We start from the raw sequence: 19,931 nt of genomic DNA on the forward strand, positions 1-19,931 counted from the left end.
GGCATATCTGCACTGTGGGGGGCATTTATGTATCTGGCACTGTGGGGGCATATCTGCACTGTGGTGGCATATCTGCACTGTGGGGGCATTTATGTATCTGGCACTATGGGGGCATTTATGTATGGCACTGTGGGGGCATATCTGCACTGTGGGGGCATTTATGTGTCTGGCTCTGTGGGGGCATTTATGTGTCTGGCACTGTGGGGGCATTTATGTATATGGCACTGTGGGGGCATATCTGCACTGTGGGGGCGTTTATGTATCTGGCACTGTGGGGGCATATCTGCACTGTGGGGGCGTTTATGTATCTGGCACTGTGGGGGCATTTATGTATCTGGCACTGTGAGGGCATATCTGCACTGTGGGGGAATTTATGTATCTGGCACTGTGGGGGCATATTGGCACTGTGGGGGCATTTATGTATCTGGAACTGTGGGGGCATTTATGTATCTGGAACTGTGGGGGCATATCTGCACTGTGGGGGCAATTATGTATCAGGCACTGTGGGGTCATATCTGCACTGTGGGGGCATTTATGTATCTGGCACTGTGGGGGCATATCTGCACTGTGGGGGCATTTTATGTATCTGGCACTGTGGGGGCATATTGGCACTGTGGGGGCATTTATGTATCTGGAACTGTGGGGGCATTTATGTATCTGGAACTGTGGGGGCATATCTGCACTGCGGGGGCATTTATGTATCTGGCACTGTGGGGGGCATATCTGCACTGTGGGGGGCATTTATGTATCTGGCACTGTGGGGGCATATCTGCACTGTGCGGGCATATCTGCACTGTGGGGGCATTTATGTATCTGGCACTATGGGGGCATTTATGTATGGCACTGTGGGGGCATTTATGTATATGGCACTGTGGGGGCATATCTGCACTGTGGGGGCATATCTGCACTGTGGGGGCATTTATGTATCTGGCACTATGGGGGCATTTATGTATGGCACTGTGGGGGCATATCTGCACTGTGGGGGCATTTATGTGTCTGGCTCTGTGGGGGCATTTATGTGTCTGGCACTGTGGGGGCATTTATGTATATGGCACTGTGGGGGCATATCTGCACTGTGGGGGCGTTTATGTATCTGGCACTGTGGGGGCGTTTATGTATCTGGCACTGTGGGGGCATATCTGCACTGTGGGGGCATTTATGTATCTGACACTGTAGGGGCATTTATGTATCTGGAACTGTGGGGACATATCTGGCACTGTGACCATTTATGTATCTGGCACTGCTGGGGGGCATGTCATGTGTAGCTGGCACGGCTGGGGAGCATATCATGTAGTGTTCCCGCTAGGCGTCTGTGGCTAGGCAATGTGTCTCAGTGCTCTGCCTGGCGCAAAGTGTCTAACGTGCTCTGCCTGGCGCAGTGTGTATAGGAGGTTCTACCTGGTGCAATGTGTATTAGCTGCACTACTGTGTGGTGTAATGCGAATTGCCACTATTATGTGGCCACACCCCTTCTCCACGAAGCAACGCCCCTAATTTTTTGCTGCGCGCCTTCGGCACGCACTGTCCGTGCTTTGGCATGTAGGTAGGGGAGCACCAAGCATTACAGTATGTACATCATTTTGCCATCCTAACTTAAAAATGTGTCCTCCCTGTGATCAGCACCCTGCCCTAAAAAGTGAACACTGTCATGTGTAGCTGGTACTGCTGGGGGACATATTGTGTGTAGCTGGCACTGCTGAGGGGCATGTCATGTGTAGCTGGCACTGTTGGGGGGCATGTCATGTGTAGCTGGCACTATACTGGAGACATTGGCCCTCATTCCGAGTTGTTCGCTCGCAAGCGGATTTTAGCAGATTTGCTCATGCTAAGCCGCCGCCTACTGGGAGTGAATCTTAGCATCTTAAAATTGCGAACGATGTATTCGCAATATTGCGATTACACACCTCGTAGCAGTTTCTGAGTAGCTTCAGACTTACTCGGCATCTGCGATCATTTCACTGCTTGTCGTTCCTGGTTTGACGTCACAAACACACCCAGCGTTCGCCCAGACACTCCCCCGTTTCTCCGGCCACTCCTGCGTTTTTTCCGGAAACGGTAGCGTTTTTTCCCACACGCCCATAAAACGGCCTGTTTCCGCCCAGTAACACCCATTTCCTGTCAATCACATTACGATCACCAGAACGATGAAAAAGCCGTGAGTAAAAATCCTAACTGCATAGCAAATTTACTTGGCGCAGTCGCAGTGCGGACATTGCGCATGCGCATTAAGCAGAAAATCGCTGCGATGCGAAGATTTTTACCGAGCGAACAACTCGGAATGAGGGCCATTGTGTGTAAGGAACATTACTGTGGCTATTATGTGTAAGGCTGCTAATTGTGTGTGTAGAGGGGGTGTGAAAATATATTTATAGTTTGAGTATATGAAGTTATTAGGCCACGCCCACTTTCCAGAGGCCACGCCCACTTTTCCAGGAGAGCTCGCCTGCGGCGCGCACATAAGGGTGGGGGGGGGGGCTCTTAAATCTTCTCGCTCAGGGTGCTAGTAGGCCTGGAGCCGGCCCTGCCCTCCGGCATCAACAATCCCCACTCCCTAGCTGTGGCGCAGGTGGAATAAAAGCTGCAGCGGCCACCAGCATAGATGTGTATGAAAGTGGCTTTCATAGCCCTTCCTGCACCGCAGACTCTCTGAGCCCAAGAGCCTCCTCTACGCGTGATGTCACAGAAGTGCCTCCCCGCCACAGCCGCGTCCAGATCCCCAGAGGCCCTGACTTTGCAACACAGCACCTGGGCTGCCGGCCTGGAAGCCCCGAGATGGCTAATGTAACGGATAGAGTGGGTGATATCGCGGAGGGTAATGTCTGGACGCTGAACCAATGTAAAAGATGACAGTGCTGTGCAATGCAGTGGGTGTGCAGTGTCACTGACACTGCACAGCACTCTCACTTTTTAAATTGATTCAGCGAGTCAGTCAGTTCTGCCAGTCAGTCACTATTGTTAGCGCCGGTGTCCCAACGCGCCGCATTACAGGGAAGTAGACACACTAAATAAACTACAGCTCCCAGCAGCCCTTAGTGCCAAAGCATTCTGGCGCTAAGGGCTGCTGGGAGCTGTAGGTTATTGAGTGCATCTTCTTCACTGTAATGCAGCGCGTTGGGACACCGGCGCTAACAATAGTGACTGGCTGTTTGGCTGCAGTGTCAGTCTCCGAGAGAGCCACTGTCAAAGGGAGGACAGCAGCTTAGCTGCTTCTAGGAGGAGAAGCAGGAGAAGCATTATCCGCCCCTCCCCCACTCGCAGTACCTCCGGGCCCCATCCGCGGTACCGCCACACCTCCCCTCCACCACCCACGGTGGCTACGGACCCCCACCCCAACCCGCAGCATCCCTGCACCTGCCCCTCCCCCACCCATGACACCACCACACCCGCCCCTCCCCCACCTACGGAACCCCCGCAACCACTCATCCCCCATCCGTGGTGGCTCTAGACCCCCTCCCCCACCCACGGCACCCACGCACCCGCCCCTCCCCCACCACCACCGCACCAGCCCCTACCCCACCCGTGGCAACCCTGCAACCGCCACCTCCCCCATCCGCATCTCCCCCGAACTCCCTCCCCCATCCGCGTCTCCCCCGCACCCGCCACTCCCCCAACCACAGCACCTACTAGGTGATTCATCAGGCCCTGCGTGCGCTGTTCACGCCGTTGCAAGGGGCTACGACCCCTTAACCATTGCACGCCCTTTGTCCTTGCAATATTTAACCACTCACACAATTATGACTGGAGGTAATACTCCATATAATAAAATATTGCTATTATACAATATGTGAAGAACATCTCTTACACTTTTGTAACTTTAACTAATACTAACTACTTCACTAGAAGGTGGGATTTTCATAAGCATCTGCCAGTCTTTAAACGTAGAAGCAGACTTATTATAATGGGGGCATTTTCTAAAAATAGGATTTTAATTACTTACCGGTAAATACTTTTCTCATAGTCCGTAGAGGATGCTGGGGTCCACATTAGTACCATGGGGTATAGACGGGTCCAGTAGGAGCCACTGGCACTTTACGAGTTTGAGAGTGTGGGCTGGCTCCTTCCTCTATGCACCTCCTACCAGACTCAGTCTAGAAACTATGCCCGAGGAGACGGACAACATTGAGAGAAGGATTTTACACAGATAGTGGCGAAATTCACACCAGCTCACACATACAAGGCAAACCAAGCTAACTAGCTTGAAACATCAGCAACGGCTGAACAAGATTACTTAACTAAGTAACAAAACAATACTTAACCAAGAACTAAGCAGTACTGAACTAAGTAACCACTGCAGGATTACGAGGCGCCCAGCATCCTCTACGGACTACAAGAAAAGGATTTACCGGCAGGTAATTAAAATCCTATTTTCTCTTACGTCCTAGAGGAGGCTGGGGTCCACATAAGTACCATGGGGATGTACCAAAGCTCCCAGTATGGGAAGGAGAGCGCGGAGGCTCCTGCAGAACTGATTGATCAAACTTCAGGTCCTCAACAGCCAAGGTATCGAACTTGTAGGACTTTGCAAACGTGTTCGACCCCGACGAAGTAGCCGCTCGGCAAAGCTGTATAGACGAGACACCCCGGGCAGCCGCCCACGAAGAACCCACTTTATGAGTAGAGTGGGCCTTAACAGACGTAGGACATGGCAATCCTGCTGTAGAATACACATGCTGGATAGTGAACCTGATCCAGCGAGAGATCGTCTGCTTAGAAGCAGGACACCCAAGTTTCTTGGGATCATACAGGACAAACAGAGAGTCCGATTTTCTGTGATGAGTAGTCCTCTTCACATAGATTTTCAGAGCCCTTACAACATCCAAGGACTTCGATGAAATTGAGGAGTCAGTAGCAATTGGCACCACAATAAGTTGGTTGATATGAAATGTCGACACAACCTTCGGAAGGAACTGCTGACGTGTCCAGAGCTCAGCTCTATCTTCATGGAAGATCAAGTAGGAGCTCTTACAAGACAAAGCCCCCAGCTCCGACACACGTCTAGCAGAAGCTAAGGCCAACAAAGTGACAGCCTTCCACGTGAGAAACTTGACCTCAACCTCCTGTAGAGGCTCAAACCAATCCGAGTGGAGGAACTGCAACACCACGTTAAGATCCCAGGGTGCCGTAGGTGGCACAAAGGGAGGCTGGATGTGCAGAACCCCTTTCAAGAAAGTCTGAACCTCAGGTAGGGAAGCCAATTGTTTCTGGAAGAAAATGGATAGGGCTGAAATCTGGACTTTTACGGACCCCAACCTCAGGCCCATATCCACACTTGCTTGTAGGAAGAGGAGAAACCGTCCCAGTTGAAACTCCACCATAGGAAACTTCTTGGACTCACACCAAGATACATATTTTTTCCAAATACGATGGTAATGTTTAGACGTTACTCCTTTCCTAGCCTATATCAGGGTAGGAATACCCTTGTTCGGAAAGCCCTTCCGAGCTAATATCTGGCGTTCAACCTCCATGCCGTCAAACGTAGCCGAGGTAAGTCTTGATTAAGCGAACGGCCCCTGCTGCAGCAGGTCCTCCCAAAGAGGAAGAGGCCTCGGCTCTTCTAGCAGTAATTCCAGAAGATCCGCGTACCAAGCCCTTCTTGGCCAGTCTGGAGCAATGAGGATCACCTGAACTCTTGTTCTCCTTATGAGTTTTAGAACTCTTGGAATGAGTAGAAGTGGAGGAAACACGTATACCAACCACGGCTTGCGGGTCCCTCAACCTGGAACAATACCACCGAAGCTTCTTGTTGAGATGAGAGACCATCGTGTCTATTTGAGGTACACCCCAAAGATCTGTTACCTCCGTGAACACCTCTGGATGGAGTCCCCACTCTCCCGGATGGAGATCGTGTCTGCTGAGGAAGTCTGCTTCCCAATTATCTTCTCCCGGAATGAAGATTGCTGACAGCGCCAATGGGTGTTTTTCTGCCCAGAGGATGATTCTTGTTACCTCTGACATTGCAGCTCTGCTCTTCGTTCCGCCCTGTCGGTTTATGTAAGTCACCGTCATTACATTGTCCGACTGCTCTTGAATGGCTCGATCTCGCAGAAGATGGGCCGCTTTGAGATGACCGTTGTATACGGCTCTTAGTTCCAGAATGTTGATTGGTAGGCTGGAATCCAGGCTTGACCACCTCCCTTGGAAGGTTTCCCCCTGCGTGACTGTGCCCCACCTCCGAAGACTTGCATCCGTGGTTAGAAGGATCCAGTCCTGAATCCCGAACCTGTGGCCCTCCAGAAGGTGAGGCAGCTGTAGCCACCAGAGGAATGAAATCCTGGCTTTTCTGGTGCATGTGTAAATGAGATCACTTGTCCAGGAGATCCAGTTGAAAGGGCCAAGCATGAAACCTTCTGTACTGTAGAGCCTCGTAAGAGGCCACCATCTGCCCCAGAATGTGAATGCACTGATGAACCGAAAGCCGGGCTGGCTTCAGGACATCCCAGACCATTGTTTGTATCACCAACGCTTTCTCCTCCGGAAGAAACACCCTCTGCACTTCTGTGTCGAGGATCATTCCCAGAAAAGACTATCTCCTTGTCGGCTCCAAATGTGATTTTGGAAGATTCAGGATCCAACCGTGTTCCCTGAGCAGATGAGTTGTGAGAACAATGGACTGCAACAACCTCTCCCTGGATGATGCCTTTATCAGCAGATTGTCCAGATATGGAATTATGTTCACCCCCTGTTTGCGGAGAACCATCATCTCTGCCATCACCTTGGTGAACACCCTCGATGCTGTGGAGAGGCTGAATGGTATTGCCTGGAATTGATAGTGACTGTTTAACAGTGCAAATCTGAGATAAGCCCAGTGAGGCGCCCAAACCGGAATGTGGAGGTACACATCCTTAATATCCAGGGATACCAGAAACTCTCCCTCCTCCAGACATGAAATCACTGCTCTGAGAGACTCCATTTTGAACTTGAACACCCTCAGGTAAGGGTTCAACGATTTCAAGTTCAAAATTGGTCTGACCAAACCATCCGGTTTCGGTACCACAAAAAGGTTTGAATAATAACCCTTGTTTTGCATATTAGGTGGAACTGGGACAATGACCTGTGATTTTTCCAATTTCAGGATGGCTTCCTGCAGGATAGCCCTGTCTGTCAGCAAAGCTGGGAAGCCTGGTTTGAAGACTCTGTGAGGCGCGAGTTCTTGAAACTCCAGTCTGTACCCCTGGGATACAATATCCTGTACCCAGGGATCCAGGCCGGATGACACCCAGACGTGGCTGAAACGTCTGAGTCTCGCTCCCACCAGCCCGTCCTCCAGGTCATGCTGAGGATTTTGAGGAACCAGAAGCAGGTCTCTGGTCCTGGGAGCCTGTGTGTGCAGGCTTTTTGTATTTTGCCCGACCACCTGTAAAGAAAGTGGTAGAATGCTTGGGCTTTTTTGTCTTAGCGGTCTGATAGTGGCTCTCACCCATAGGGTAATACACTACTCCCCCCTAAGTCCCACGAAGCAGGGAGGCTGTTGCCAGCAGCCTCCCTGTAAAATAATAAACTCTAAATCATACCTGTTTCAGATAACAACTGCCGAGTCGCACCTGGGTTTGTATATAGGTCTCTCACAGATGCGACTCGGCGAGACCCCTTTCAGACAGGCAGCCAGACCCAGGAATATGCTGGTTTGGATTGATGACACATGCGGAGGTGGTGCTTGGAGATTAGATGATCTCCAAGTGCCGCCTCTTCTCTATGCAGTGAACGGGTTCCGGGTCGCTTCGACACAGCTTACCCGTTCACACCGCACCGAGAGTCGGGTTGAACACGTGTTCAACCCTGTTTGCTACCCAAGTTGAAATACCGACCTGGATTATTTCAACTGACCCCTTCCAGACTGCGCCGCAAACCAAGATTATTGCTGGTTGTCTGAAAGGGGTATAAGTAGAGAAGGAGATAATTGAAATAACAAATTAAACTTATGGAAAAATTCAAATCTGATCGCAGCAGCAAATTTGTTAGCTAATGGGCAAAACCATGTGCACTGCAGGAGGGGGGCAGATATAACATTTGCAGAGAGAGTTAGATTTGGGTGGGTTATTTTGTTTCTGTGCAGAGTAAATACTGGCTGCTTTATTTTTACACTGCAATTTAGATTTCAGTTTGAACACACCCCACCCAAGTCTAACTCTCTCTGCACATGTTATATCTTCCCCCTCTGCAGTGCACATGGGGGGTCATTCCGAGTTGTTCGCTCGCAAGCTGCTTTTAGCAGCTTTGCACACGCTAAGCCGCCGCCTACTGGGAGTGAATCTTAGCTTATCAAAATTGCGAACGAAAGATTAGCAGAATTGCGAATAGACACTTCTTAGCAGTTTCTGAGTAGCTCCAGACTTACTCGGCATCTGCGATCAGTTCAGTCAGTTTCGTTCCTGGTTTGACGTCACAAACACACCCAGCGTTCGCCCAGACACTCCTCCGTTTCTCCAGCCACTCCCGCGTTTTTCCCAGAAACGGTAGCGTTTTTTCGCACACACCCATAAAACGGACAGTTTCCGCCCAGAAACACCCACTTCCTGTCAATCACATTACGATCACCAGAACGAAGAAAAAACCTCGTAATGCCGTGAGTAAAATTCCTAACTGCATAGCAAATTTACTTGGCGCAGTCGCACTGCGGACATTGCGCATGCGCATTAGCGACTAATCGCTCCGTTGCGAGAAAAAAATAACGAGCGAACAACTCGGAATGACCCCCATGGTTTGCCCGTTAGCTAACAAATTTGCTGCTGCGATCAAGTCTGAATTAGGCCCTTAGAAAAACCAAGACCCAATTAGATGAAAAGCAGATAATGGCTCATATGCTGTATAGATAATGGCTCATATGCTGTATAGCCCTAACACACTCTTACTGTGTATACAAGTGCACTTCTCCGTGTTCCATCCCATACCATCTGCTGTTTATACTCTCTGCAGGACCTACTTTATATCGACCTGGCTACAGCAATGTAAAGTACTAGGATGACTCCCAGGAACAATAACCCTCTCCAGACGATGACAGGGCCTCTCTGTAATTAGTATTACCCAAGTGGCCTTTCTCTTTCTTAAGAGGCTTTTTAACCGCTGAAACTGAAATCTAATTTCTGTCAAGTAAAAGCTACTGGTAACCGCAATTCCCTATCTCGATAAGGTCACAGAAAACATGTTTTCCCAGACAGAGTGCTCCGGCCATGGCTGCAGGAAATTGTGGACAGTGACATAAAAACGAACGTCTAATGTGATTATCATTTCTGCTCCAAACCATATGGTTCCATGTGGTCTGTTTAACAATCACCCTTCCCGTAATCCCATGCTACAATAATGATTTAAACCATCTGTATCTCAGTCCCCTCCAATGTGCACATGAGATGAGCAATCTAGCTCTGCTCTCATTGATCAGCCTTGCTGATGCATCTATACAGAGGGGTCCTAAAATAAATGGCTGACTGACATATACAGGTATGTCTACAAAGGTAGAACATCTGTAGAGGCAAGGGATGCAGCTAATATGAGGACGGTGGGATTGGGTGTAGCAGATGCAGATGGCTCTCTGTAAATACGGTAGGTAGTGCCATAGGAATTGGTGGAGGGGGAGGGGAGTGAGTGGAGGTGATGTCATGTTTTTCCATAGTGGTAGTTGGGCTCTACCCAAATTGGAGCTTCATCTTAAATGTGTCAACTTACGAGCATGCTCAGAAGCACAGAGGGGGGATCGTATGGATTGCAATCCACAGCCCGAAAAGGCATGTGGAAAGGCAACGCGGGACCACAGTAAGGGTTAAGGTATTATACGTGAGGCCCCTTAACCCTTACTGTGAATGGGTGGGAAGGGGCCCAGGGCATACAATGCTGTTAAGATGGCCCTGACAGGCAATGCTGAGTTTAAGGCCAGACTGGCTATCTAGCACTTCCAACAAATACCAGAAGGGTTGGTGGGTCGTTCCAGGATGCCTGACCATTCTCGGCTGGCATGCTTAGATGGGGTGTGCCACAAAGCCACGCCCCTATGACTTGTGGAACATCCCCATTATGAATTGCCACGCCCTGTGTCTCACAGTCACCCCCCCCCCCCCCTTTTTTTATGCCTGAGGCGTCAGCCCCAGTCCATCCCTAGCTAGTTCTATATGTTTCAGTTACATATCCACTTGCAACTGAGGAGGCGCACCTGGGCTGGGGTTTAGTGAGCGCGCTCAAATGGATTTGCTGGAGAGTTGGCTGCAATTGCAGAGTTGGATGGAAGCATAAATACAGTATGCCTGCATGCAGATGCATAATATAGTGTAGCCTAGTGCACTGATGATGATGATGATGATGATGATGAGTATCAAGCCAAGAGTAGGGATAGGGCAAGATTGGGTACAGCACTGCATATGACCAATTATTCGCATTGCGACGAGTCGCGTTCAACTAGGCATCAGACCTAAACGTCTTTATGAGGTGCACACAGCTGGTTCTATAAGTTGCACACATAAGATGGACCACGTGTATGCCAAGTACAGTAGGGGCGTGGTCACATGACTGCATTTCAGGTAGACCAGGATGCAATCCCAGATACCCTTGTTAGTAGGGGCCAGGGGTGTATCTTACTATTGGCCAGGATGGCACTCGCCAGGGGCGCCAGTCGAGGAGGGGCACCATCCAGAGGTGCCACCCGCGGGCAGTAGGTACTGTAGATTCACTTTTAGAGGTGGCAGCTATCCCCCCACCCCATGTAGTTCCTCAACAACCCATTAATGATCAAAGAATGCAGCAACAGCCACTGTAATTGGCGCCGGGGTCCACCACCGCACCACAATACAGACAAGAAACTCTACATACTGTAAACTACACCTCCCAGCAGCCGCTGCTGCATGCTGTGATTGTTACTGGTCATCCATGCTGGTGAGGAAGTGCTGCCTTTAATAGTAAAATCAACATGGGGGAATATGTATGTCTGGCACTGTGGAGGCATACGTGTATCTGGCACTGTGAGGGCATACGTGTATCTGGCACTGTGGAGGCATACGTGTATCTGGTACTGTGGGGGCATACGTGTATCTGGTACTGTGGGGGCATACGTGTATCTGGCACTGTGTGGGCATTTGAGTGTCCGGCACTGTGGGGGCATACAAGTGTCTGGTACTGTGGGAGCATACTATATGTGTTTCTGGCACTGTGGGGGCATATGTGTATTTGGCACTATACTCGGAGGCATTATGTGTATCTGGCACTGCACTACTGGGGTCATGATGTGTAACTGGCACTATACTGGGGGACATTATGTGCATCTGACACTATACTCGGGACATTATGTGTAAGGAGAACTACTGTGGGTATTGTGTGTAAGGCTGCTAACTGTGTGTGTGCATGTGTAGGGGGTGTGATTATATATTTATGGTTTGATATCATAATATAAAATTGTGAGCCATGCCCACTTTCCCAGGAGCGTGTACGCCTTCCCATATATGTGGGAACTACTGTGTGGCATAATGTGTATAAGGGGTAGTACTCAGTAGCGTATCTATAATGGGTGCAGTGCACACGGGCCCCTGAGTCCCAGGGGGGTCCACACCGGACACACTGCACCCATTTCTCCTATACTTACCTTTCCAGAGTCCATCGCTGACTGTGGACCCCCTCCTCTCCTGTAGCCGTCACCGCCGCTGCTAGCGAACTGAGCACTAGAGACTCTGGCATAGTGCCAGAGTCTACAGCGCATGCGTAGGACTTCGAAAAAATGGCACGGTGGCCATTTTTCTGAGTCCTGCGCATGCGCTGTAGACTCTGGCACTGTGCCAGAGTCTACAGCGCTCAGAGCGCACAGAGCGCTAGCAGCATCGGTGACGGCTATGAGAGAGGAGGAGGCCCAAACATGGAGTCTGCACATGGGTCCCCTCCTCTCTAGAGACGCCCCTGGTACTACTGTGTAGCATAACATGAAGAATGTACTGTACATTACTGTGCTGTGTATTTTGAATTGGGGTACTATTGAGTGGCCACGCCCCTTTTTGGCACACGTGCCTTCCCTATTTCAAATATGGGGGGGGGGCACCAGTCCTTTACTTTGCCAGGGGTGCTCGGACCCCTAAATACACCCCTGTTAGGGGCATCTCTGAAAGGCTGATTGGATGATTGCATATTGAGCCTTCCAGCTGTCAGTACTTAAATGTCTAAAGTGGCTGCTATATTATATGATGTTGCAGCTGCGTATGCTAGAGAGAAGCGCTCGGCACTACTTCTGTAATGGCCATGTAGCCAGTGGACACTAGGACCCTGCATGTCTCTCCCCAGAAGTCTGTCTTTCTGACCTGCACTACTGTCCATGCGCAGCTACTCTACGTATCTTTCCCTCAGCGTCCTGAGGCTGAAAGGACGTGCCCATGAGTACTCCAAACTGTGGTGAGCCCTATAAGACACCAAACTCCATTGTGCCACCACCGCAGTGTCACCACTGCATAAACAGCATCTAGAGTGTACTGGCACACTACAACACCCAGCATAGTGTACACTCCAGGCTGCAACTGACATACCTGTACACAGCCTGTGGCTATAACTGATCCTGTGTTTCTACCTTTTTCTAACTGGTTAATAAACCAACCCTCTGGAAAAGCCTGGAAAAGCCTGGAAAAGCCATCTGCTGTGTGGACTAACCACCATTCACATACTACTGCATATCCACCAAAAATCTATTCATATTACTTAACTGATATTTCCACTTGAAGTATGGCAGTAAAGAATATTCCCACTTACATTATAGAGGTGGAAACTGCACATTTGTATTTTACGTATTTCATTAGTATTTTACATTTTATTTTAGTTTTGTGTCTGTGTTTCCATTTACTTCTATTTTATGACTTTTGCATCCAATGATACCACTGCCAAGACACTATTCTCGCTTATGTGTATGCGGGGCATCAAGAGAGGAGGGAGGTGGATATAGATCTCCTGGGCCAGAGCCAATCTCTAAGCCTGACACTTCAGTAAAAATGTACCAATACATGTTGATTTTTGGGTGGGGCAGGCAGGGAGAAGTGGCTATGCCATGGTGCAAGTAGATGGAGGACGGGGGTGGCGCAGCCAGGTGGAACGTGTGGAGGCATAGTGCAGCCAGGTGGTAGGTGTGGGGGTGTGGTGCAGCCAGGTGGAACTTGTGGAGGCATGGTGCAGCCAGGTGGTAGGTGTGGGAGTGTGGTGCAGCCAGGTGGCACGTGTGGAGGCATAGTGCAGCCAGGTGGTAGGTGTGGGGGTGTGGTGCAGCCAGGTGGAACTTGTGGAGGCATGGTGCAGCCAGGTGGTAGGTGCGGGGGTGTGGTGCAGTCAGGTGGAACGTGTAGAGGCATAGTGCAGCCAGGTGGAATATGTGGAGGCATGGTGCACCCAGGTGGAACATGTGGAGGCATGGTGCAGCCAGGTGGTAGGTGCGGGGGTGTGGTGCAGTCAGGTGGAACGTGTGGAGGCCTAGTGCCGCCAGGTGGAACATGTGGAGGAATGGTGCAGCCAGGTGGTAGGTGCGGGGGTGTGGTGCAGTCAGGTCGAACGTGTGGAGGCCTAGTGCAGCCAGGTGGAATATGTGGAGGCATGGTGCAGCCAGGTGGTAGGTGCGAGGGTGTGGTGCAGCCAGGTGGTAAGTGCGGGGGTGTGGCGCAGTCAGGTGGAACATGTGGAGGCATGGTGCAGCCAGGTGGTAGGTGCAGGGGTGTGGTGCAGTCAGATGGTAGGTGCAGGGGTGTGGTGCAGCCAGGTGGAATGTGTGGAGGCATGGTGCAGCCAGGTGGTAGGTGCGGGGGGGTGGAGCAGCCAGGTGGTAGGTGTGGGGGTGTGGTGCAGCCAGGTGGCTGGTCGGGGTTGTGGTGCAGCCAGGTGGTAGGTGCGGGAGGGGGGGGGGAGCAGCCAGGTGGTAGGTGTGGATGTGTGGTGCAGCCAGGTGGTAGGTGTAGTGGTTTGGTGCAGCCAGGTGGTAGATCTGGTGGTGTGGTGCAGCCAGGTGGTAGGTGAAGTGGTTTGGTGCAGCCAGGTGGTAGATCTGGTGGTGTGGTGCAGCCCAGTGGTAGGAGCAGGGGCATGGTGTAACCAGGTTGTAGGTGCAAGTGCATGGTGCAGCCAGGTGGAAAGTGCAGAGGCATGGTGCAGTCATATGGTAGGTGTGGTGTGGCCAGGTGGTAAGACTAGGGGGCTGCTGTAGCCAAGTGGAAGGTGCGGGGGTGTGGTGCAGCAGAGGTGCTAGGTGTGGGGGTGTGGTGCAGCCAGGTGGTAGGTGTAGTGGTTTGGTGCAGCCAGGTGGTAGATCTGGTGGTGTGGTGCAGGCAGGTGGTAGGAGTGGGGGCATTGTGCAACTAGATTGTAGGTGCAGGTGCATGGTGAAGCCAGGTGGAAAGTGCGGAGGCGTGGTGCAGTCAGATGGTAGGTGTGGTGTGGCCAGGTGGTAGGAATGGGGGGGGGTGTTGCAGCTAGGTGGTAGGTGTGGTGGGTGTGGTGCAGCCAGATGGAAGGTCCGGGGGGCATAGTGCTGCCTGATGGAAAGTGCGAGGGTGTGGGGCAGATAGATGGTAGGTGTGGGGGTGTGGTACAGCTAGGTGGTAGGTGTGGAGGCAGAGTGCTTCCAGGTGGTAGGTACAGAGGTGTGGTGCAGGCAGGTGGAAAGTATGGGGACATAGTGCAGCCAGGTGGAAAGTGCGGAAGGGAAGGGGGGGGGGGTGCAGCCAGGTGATATATGTTATATGATTAACCTTGGTGTATGGAGATATTTTACTGGTTCAACCAGGCTACCATATATACATGTGCTGGTTTCCCGCTGCACATGTGTACAGGAGCCTTTGTGATTCCGTTCGCAGTAAGGATTTCTTTGCAGAGTAATTGACAAGAAGTGAACATTTGGGGGTGGTAACTGGGAGTGGCAGCAAAAATGCAGACGTCTCATGGCCGTTTATGACATCAGCTGCGATCATGTACACAGAGAAACATGGCGCCTGCGTCGCTCCTGCCTCGGCCAGTCTACGTAGCCATAGACCTACTGGAGCAGTCGATGTTCCCCGTTGTTGCGTGTGGGCTGCGAATGTGTACAGTATGTAGTTGTGAATGAGTTTGTGTGGCTCTGTGGGCGTCTCCTTTCATTCCTGGGCGACAGTTTCACTTTGCTGACATTTGCAGTTTCGTAGCCTAGAGAATCGCGATTGCAATGGCATTAGCATACAACTCTCAATTAGGCCCATAATCATATATTAATGCATATACAATTAGAACTTTGTCTATGATTGTAACATTTTTAGATTTCCAATTAGACGTATAAGGACAGATTCAATTGGCTGTGGCACTTACAGTACGGCTGCAATTCTGCCCTGAGCTATTCCCTTACTGCTGCTATCCCATACACTTAGGCACCCTCTTACGGTACGCGGTAACGCCATAGCTCTGGACGCTTAACCTGGGAGCCAGTGGTAGATTTCCCACTAGGCACATGCCTAGGGGCACCACTTACTGAGGGTGGCACAGCAGTGACCAACTTCCCTCCCACATCAGAGCAGCTGGCAATTTCCAAGGGCACAAAGCTAAACATGGACGCCACCACCGCTGTCCACCATTGTTCTTCTACACTGGTCCCAGTAAGCTAAAGAGGCGCCACTGTGCTCAGAATACTCCAGCTACGGCCACCAGCATTCACTCACTGCCGACGCTCTCACGTGACTGGGCTCCTATAAAATGCATGTGAAAATAGATTAAAATAGATATCACCTTTTTGTAATGCAATGATTTTATTATTTTGATCCTACCTATACTAATAACTTATTCCATGAGTTTAATAAATATTGTAAAAAAAATTATAAATATACTGTATATATATATATAAATATATATATATATATATATATATATATATATGTATATGCAATATACAAATATACAGTGTAGATAGATAGGTTCCGGTATGAATGGTCGACCATGTTATGGTCGACAGTCATTAGGTCGACCACTATTGGTTGACATTGACATGGTCGACATGGACACATGGTCGACACATGAAAATGGTCGACACATGAAAGGTCGACACATGAAAAGGTCGACATGAGTTTTTTTACTTTTTTGGTGTCGTTTTTTGCGTAAAGTGACTGGGAACCCCAATTAGTGCACCGCGTCCCCTCGCATGGCTCGCTTCGCTCGCCATGCTTCGGGCATGGTGCCTTCGCTTCGCTCGGCACAGATTACCGTTCCAATCGTAGTCCCCGTGGATCGTAAAGTATGGAATAGTTCCCCAAAAGAAAAAAAAGTAAAAAAACTCATGTTGACATTTTCATGTGTCGACCTTTCATGTGTCGACCATGTGTCCATGTCGACCATGTCAATGTCGACCAATAGTGGTCGACCTAATGACTGTCGACCATTACATGGTCGACCATCTGAACGGATACCAGATAGATAGATAGATAGATAGATAGATAGATAGATAGATAGACGTCACCGGGTGTAGTGACACCCGATGCGCACCCTTGATTTTGCCGGAGGCGCGCTCGTGGCAAAAGGGGGCGTGGCCATCTCCAGAGATGCAGAGCTTTACTGGGCTGCCTACGGAGACTGTCTGCAGCGCTGTCGGCTCCTCTTCTATGACAGGAACCGGGTGCTGAAGCAGAATTTCACACTGTAGCACCTGTCACCGCGGAGGAGCCCACAGCAGATTGATGTCACCCTTTCTAGGCGTCGCCCCCCCTCCCCCCCCCTTTCCCCCTGCACCCGGCTTGTGAGGCCACTGGATAGATAGATAGATAGATAGATAGATAGATAGATAGATAGATAGATAGATAGATAGATAGATAGATAGATAGATAGATAATATATATAGAGATAGATAGATAGATAGATAGATAGATAGATAGATAGATAGATAGATAGATAAATAGATAATATATATAGATATAGATAGATAGAATGTATATATATATATATAGATAGATAGATAGATAGATAGATAGATAGATAGATAGATAGATAGATAGATATAGATAGATACATACCTATAAAGATAGACAGACAAACAGACACACACACACACACACACACACACACACACACACACACACACACACACATTTATATAATGCACTAGACAATGGATTTTCCAGTTCTGAATGAACAGTCTGCAGATTCACAAACATGACAGAGTTATATGCATTTACACTAATCTGGATAAAGCAGTCTGCTTGTTAAATGGATTAGGTCATGATGCCCAGATGACCCCATTTGCGTTCCTGGTGGGACTTGTGGTGCCACCAGGACTGGGAGAGCCCCCTGCCACTGCCCAGCACAGCAAAACATATCTGTACAACTCACACAGCTCCATAAGTAATTGCAATGCCCTGATAATTGCAGCAATATAATAAAACAGGGCTGAGGGGACGTGCTGCCTATGGAGAGATGTGCTTTGGCCGTGGAGTTTGCAGCAGCCCTTGATTAAATCAGATTAGGGGAGATTATGCAGATTACTTTAAAAAACAGCTAAGTGCTATTGCTGGAGCAGCTTTGGGAAGGTGTGCGAGGAGGCTGTGGCAGAGGAAGCTGCTACTCCAGGGAGTCCTGCTTCCAGACCACTGCACCACAAGTAAGTCCTCATGTAGGTACCGCTGCATGCTATGACCTCTGCCAGAAAAACTTCATCGGCATATATTGTACCTTTTTTCCCCCATCAGAAAATGCCGGTAATCAATATAGAAGACCTCACAGAGAAAGATAAAGCGAAAATGGAAGTGGAGCAGCTGAAGAAAGAGGTGAAGCTGGAGAGGCAGCTGGTGAGTACAAACTGCTACAAAAGTTTCAACAAACTTTGCAAACTTTTTTCCCCCCTCTGCAACTCCAGCGTTGTGCAGCCTCCCACCCACCAAGCATCCATGGATAGGAACATTACAGCACAGGCTGAGATGTGCAGTTCCTCACATTAATGCCAGATAATTGGATATTTCAGATGTTTCAGCAGCAGGTGACCTGTGAGGCTGAGCCTCTCCATAGGGCTGACACCTAGGAAACCCCTCTCCACATTGACACATCATTTTCCTAGGAATAGAAGGGGGGATGAAAATAGCAGAGTGGCATAAACCAAAAGTGTACCACTGGGTTACATAAACTGAGTCTTTGTACATAAGGCACCTCTCCCCCTCCTCTCCAGCCACATGTTGCAGCAGTAAGTGACTTCTTGTGAAATATAATGAGCACATTACTTGTCAGGCTGCTGGTGCCCTGCCTGTCTCTATAGTAATAATGGATCATTTGCACTGGAAATCAAGCAGTGCTCTGGGGAAGTTATTCCATAATTGCAAAATGTTTTCCTTATCTGAGATTTGCTGCTTTAATTCCAGGCTGTAAAAGGGATTTTTTTTTTCCCGTTTGTATCTTTTCCCACTTCAACAATGTACATCCTGTAGATGTAACTATGTCACAAATGTAACCAAAAGACAATAAATGCTGTCGGGTTTAAATAAATCACTTAATAAACATTGTTTGCACCTATGATTTTTATGTTGAGTGCATGGAGATTGATAAATACAGTGCAGTAAATATTATTCATTTATATAATTTTGTTTCAGCTTCATGCTATATGGATCATTGCTAATGTAATAGTAGACAGTGGAGAATAAGACAGCCATACCCTCAATCCTATTAGCCTAAGCACTAAAACATTATCCTATTTGAGACATATGGTTCATGGTTTAAACCAGGTCACACAGGAAAAGTAGCAAGATATGCAATTAATACATTGAAGCCGTATTTCCCATTGTAATCCATCACTCCCTATGTCTGTGCATGTATACTACAGAATAGACTTTATTTATACAGTATTAGTCACAGGATTTTGGATTGATACATTTCCTCTGGATTAGGAAACAGGCATCTGATCTTACATTTCTGTTTTCTTAAGGTTTCTAAAATGTGTGAAGAAATCAAGAATTATATTGAAGGGAACTCTGGAGAAGACCCCCTTGTAAAGGGCATCCCTGAAGACAAAAACCCATTTAAGGAGAAAGGAGGATGTGTCATTGCTTAAACCCCCTAGGACTGTTCTCTTCAGTCAAGACATGGTGTAGATATCTCTTTATGGCTCCGCTGGCACATTTATAGCCCCCAATGCTGCACTGCATGGAACACAAGCGAGGACTGTATGTAATTCCCACACTTCTGCACTCTGCATGTACCCACCTTGGGCTTTATGGTCAAAGCACAGAGAACGTTGTGAATGTGTCTGACTTAGCCCTAGGTGTAACAAGTTTGTTTTACGGGTCGTACTAGATTGGTTTAATAAAATATGTGTCTGTTAATCAAATTCAGAACCTTTATTCTAGAATAAAAATGTAATAAGGATGTATTGTTACTTGGTGATATATTATCGCATTACAGAGATACAATGGCATTGGAAAGCTGTTATTGTTTTTTTGTTTCTTCTTATCTGAAACAGGGAAAACACAACTTTGGCCTGCAGCCAATAAATAAACAGATGTTGAGATGGGTCAAAAAGCTGAAATAGCAAAGCAGTCCTTGGTTTTATTTTTTATTTTATTTTTTACATTTCAGGTATTAAGGCAACCATCCCATGTTTTGTTTAGTATTTGATTTTGCAGTCTTTAAGACCAATCTTGTTAATAAACATTTTCTTGGCTTGATTCTTCAGGCTGCGATTACTGGTTTAGAGTTCTGCAGTTTCCATAGAGTCATGTCATTACCATGGCACCCACAGTCACATTGCCTTTGATATAGGGAGCAGAGAGGCTCTGGAATGCCTCTCTGTTCATGTTCATTGCATAGACAGGACAAATCAGATCTCCAGGATCTGCAAATGGGGTGTGGTTCAATAGATCTACATGAAAATGGTGTATAGTCAACAGGTTGATCCCAAATGGTCAATAGGTAAAAGGTCGACAGGGTCAAACGTTTGACAGGTAAAAAGTCAACATAGAAATGGTTAACACAAAAAAGGTCTACATAATTTTTTATATTTTTGT

The 19,931-nt window shown here is 48.7% G+C and overlaps 1 protein-coding gene across 3 annotated transcripts in view; it reads left to right on the plus strand.

Moving 5' to 3' along the window:
• Positions 1-19,342, plus strand: part of GNGT1 (G protein subunit gamma transducin 1) — a 120,126-nt gene extending 100,784 nt beyond the window's left edge. Inside the window, exons 1-3 of one of the 3 annotated variants that reach the window (XM_063924788.1) lie at positions 17,322-17,542; positions 17,631-17,729; positions 18,854-19,342. In XM_063924788.1, coding sequence (XP_063780858.1) covers positions 17,634-17,729; positions 18,854-18,979 — 222 coding nt within the window. In that variant the 5' untranslated portion in view covers positions 17,322-17,542; positions 17,631-17,633 and the 3' untranslated portion in view covers positions 18,980-19,342. The other 2 variants (XM_063924789.1, XM_063924786.1) reach the window with 2 other exon arrangements.
• Positions 19,343-19,931: the final 589 nt, after the last annotated feature.

Source organism: Pseudophryne corroboree, chromosome 5 (assembly GCF_028390025.1).
Source record: "Pseudophryne corroboree isolate aPseCor3 chromosome 5, aPseCor3.hap2, whole genome shotgun sequence".
Lineage (NCBI taxonomy): Eukaryota > Metazoa > Chordata > Amphibia > Anura > Myobatrachidae > Pseudophryne > Pseudophryne corroboree.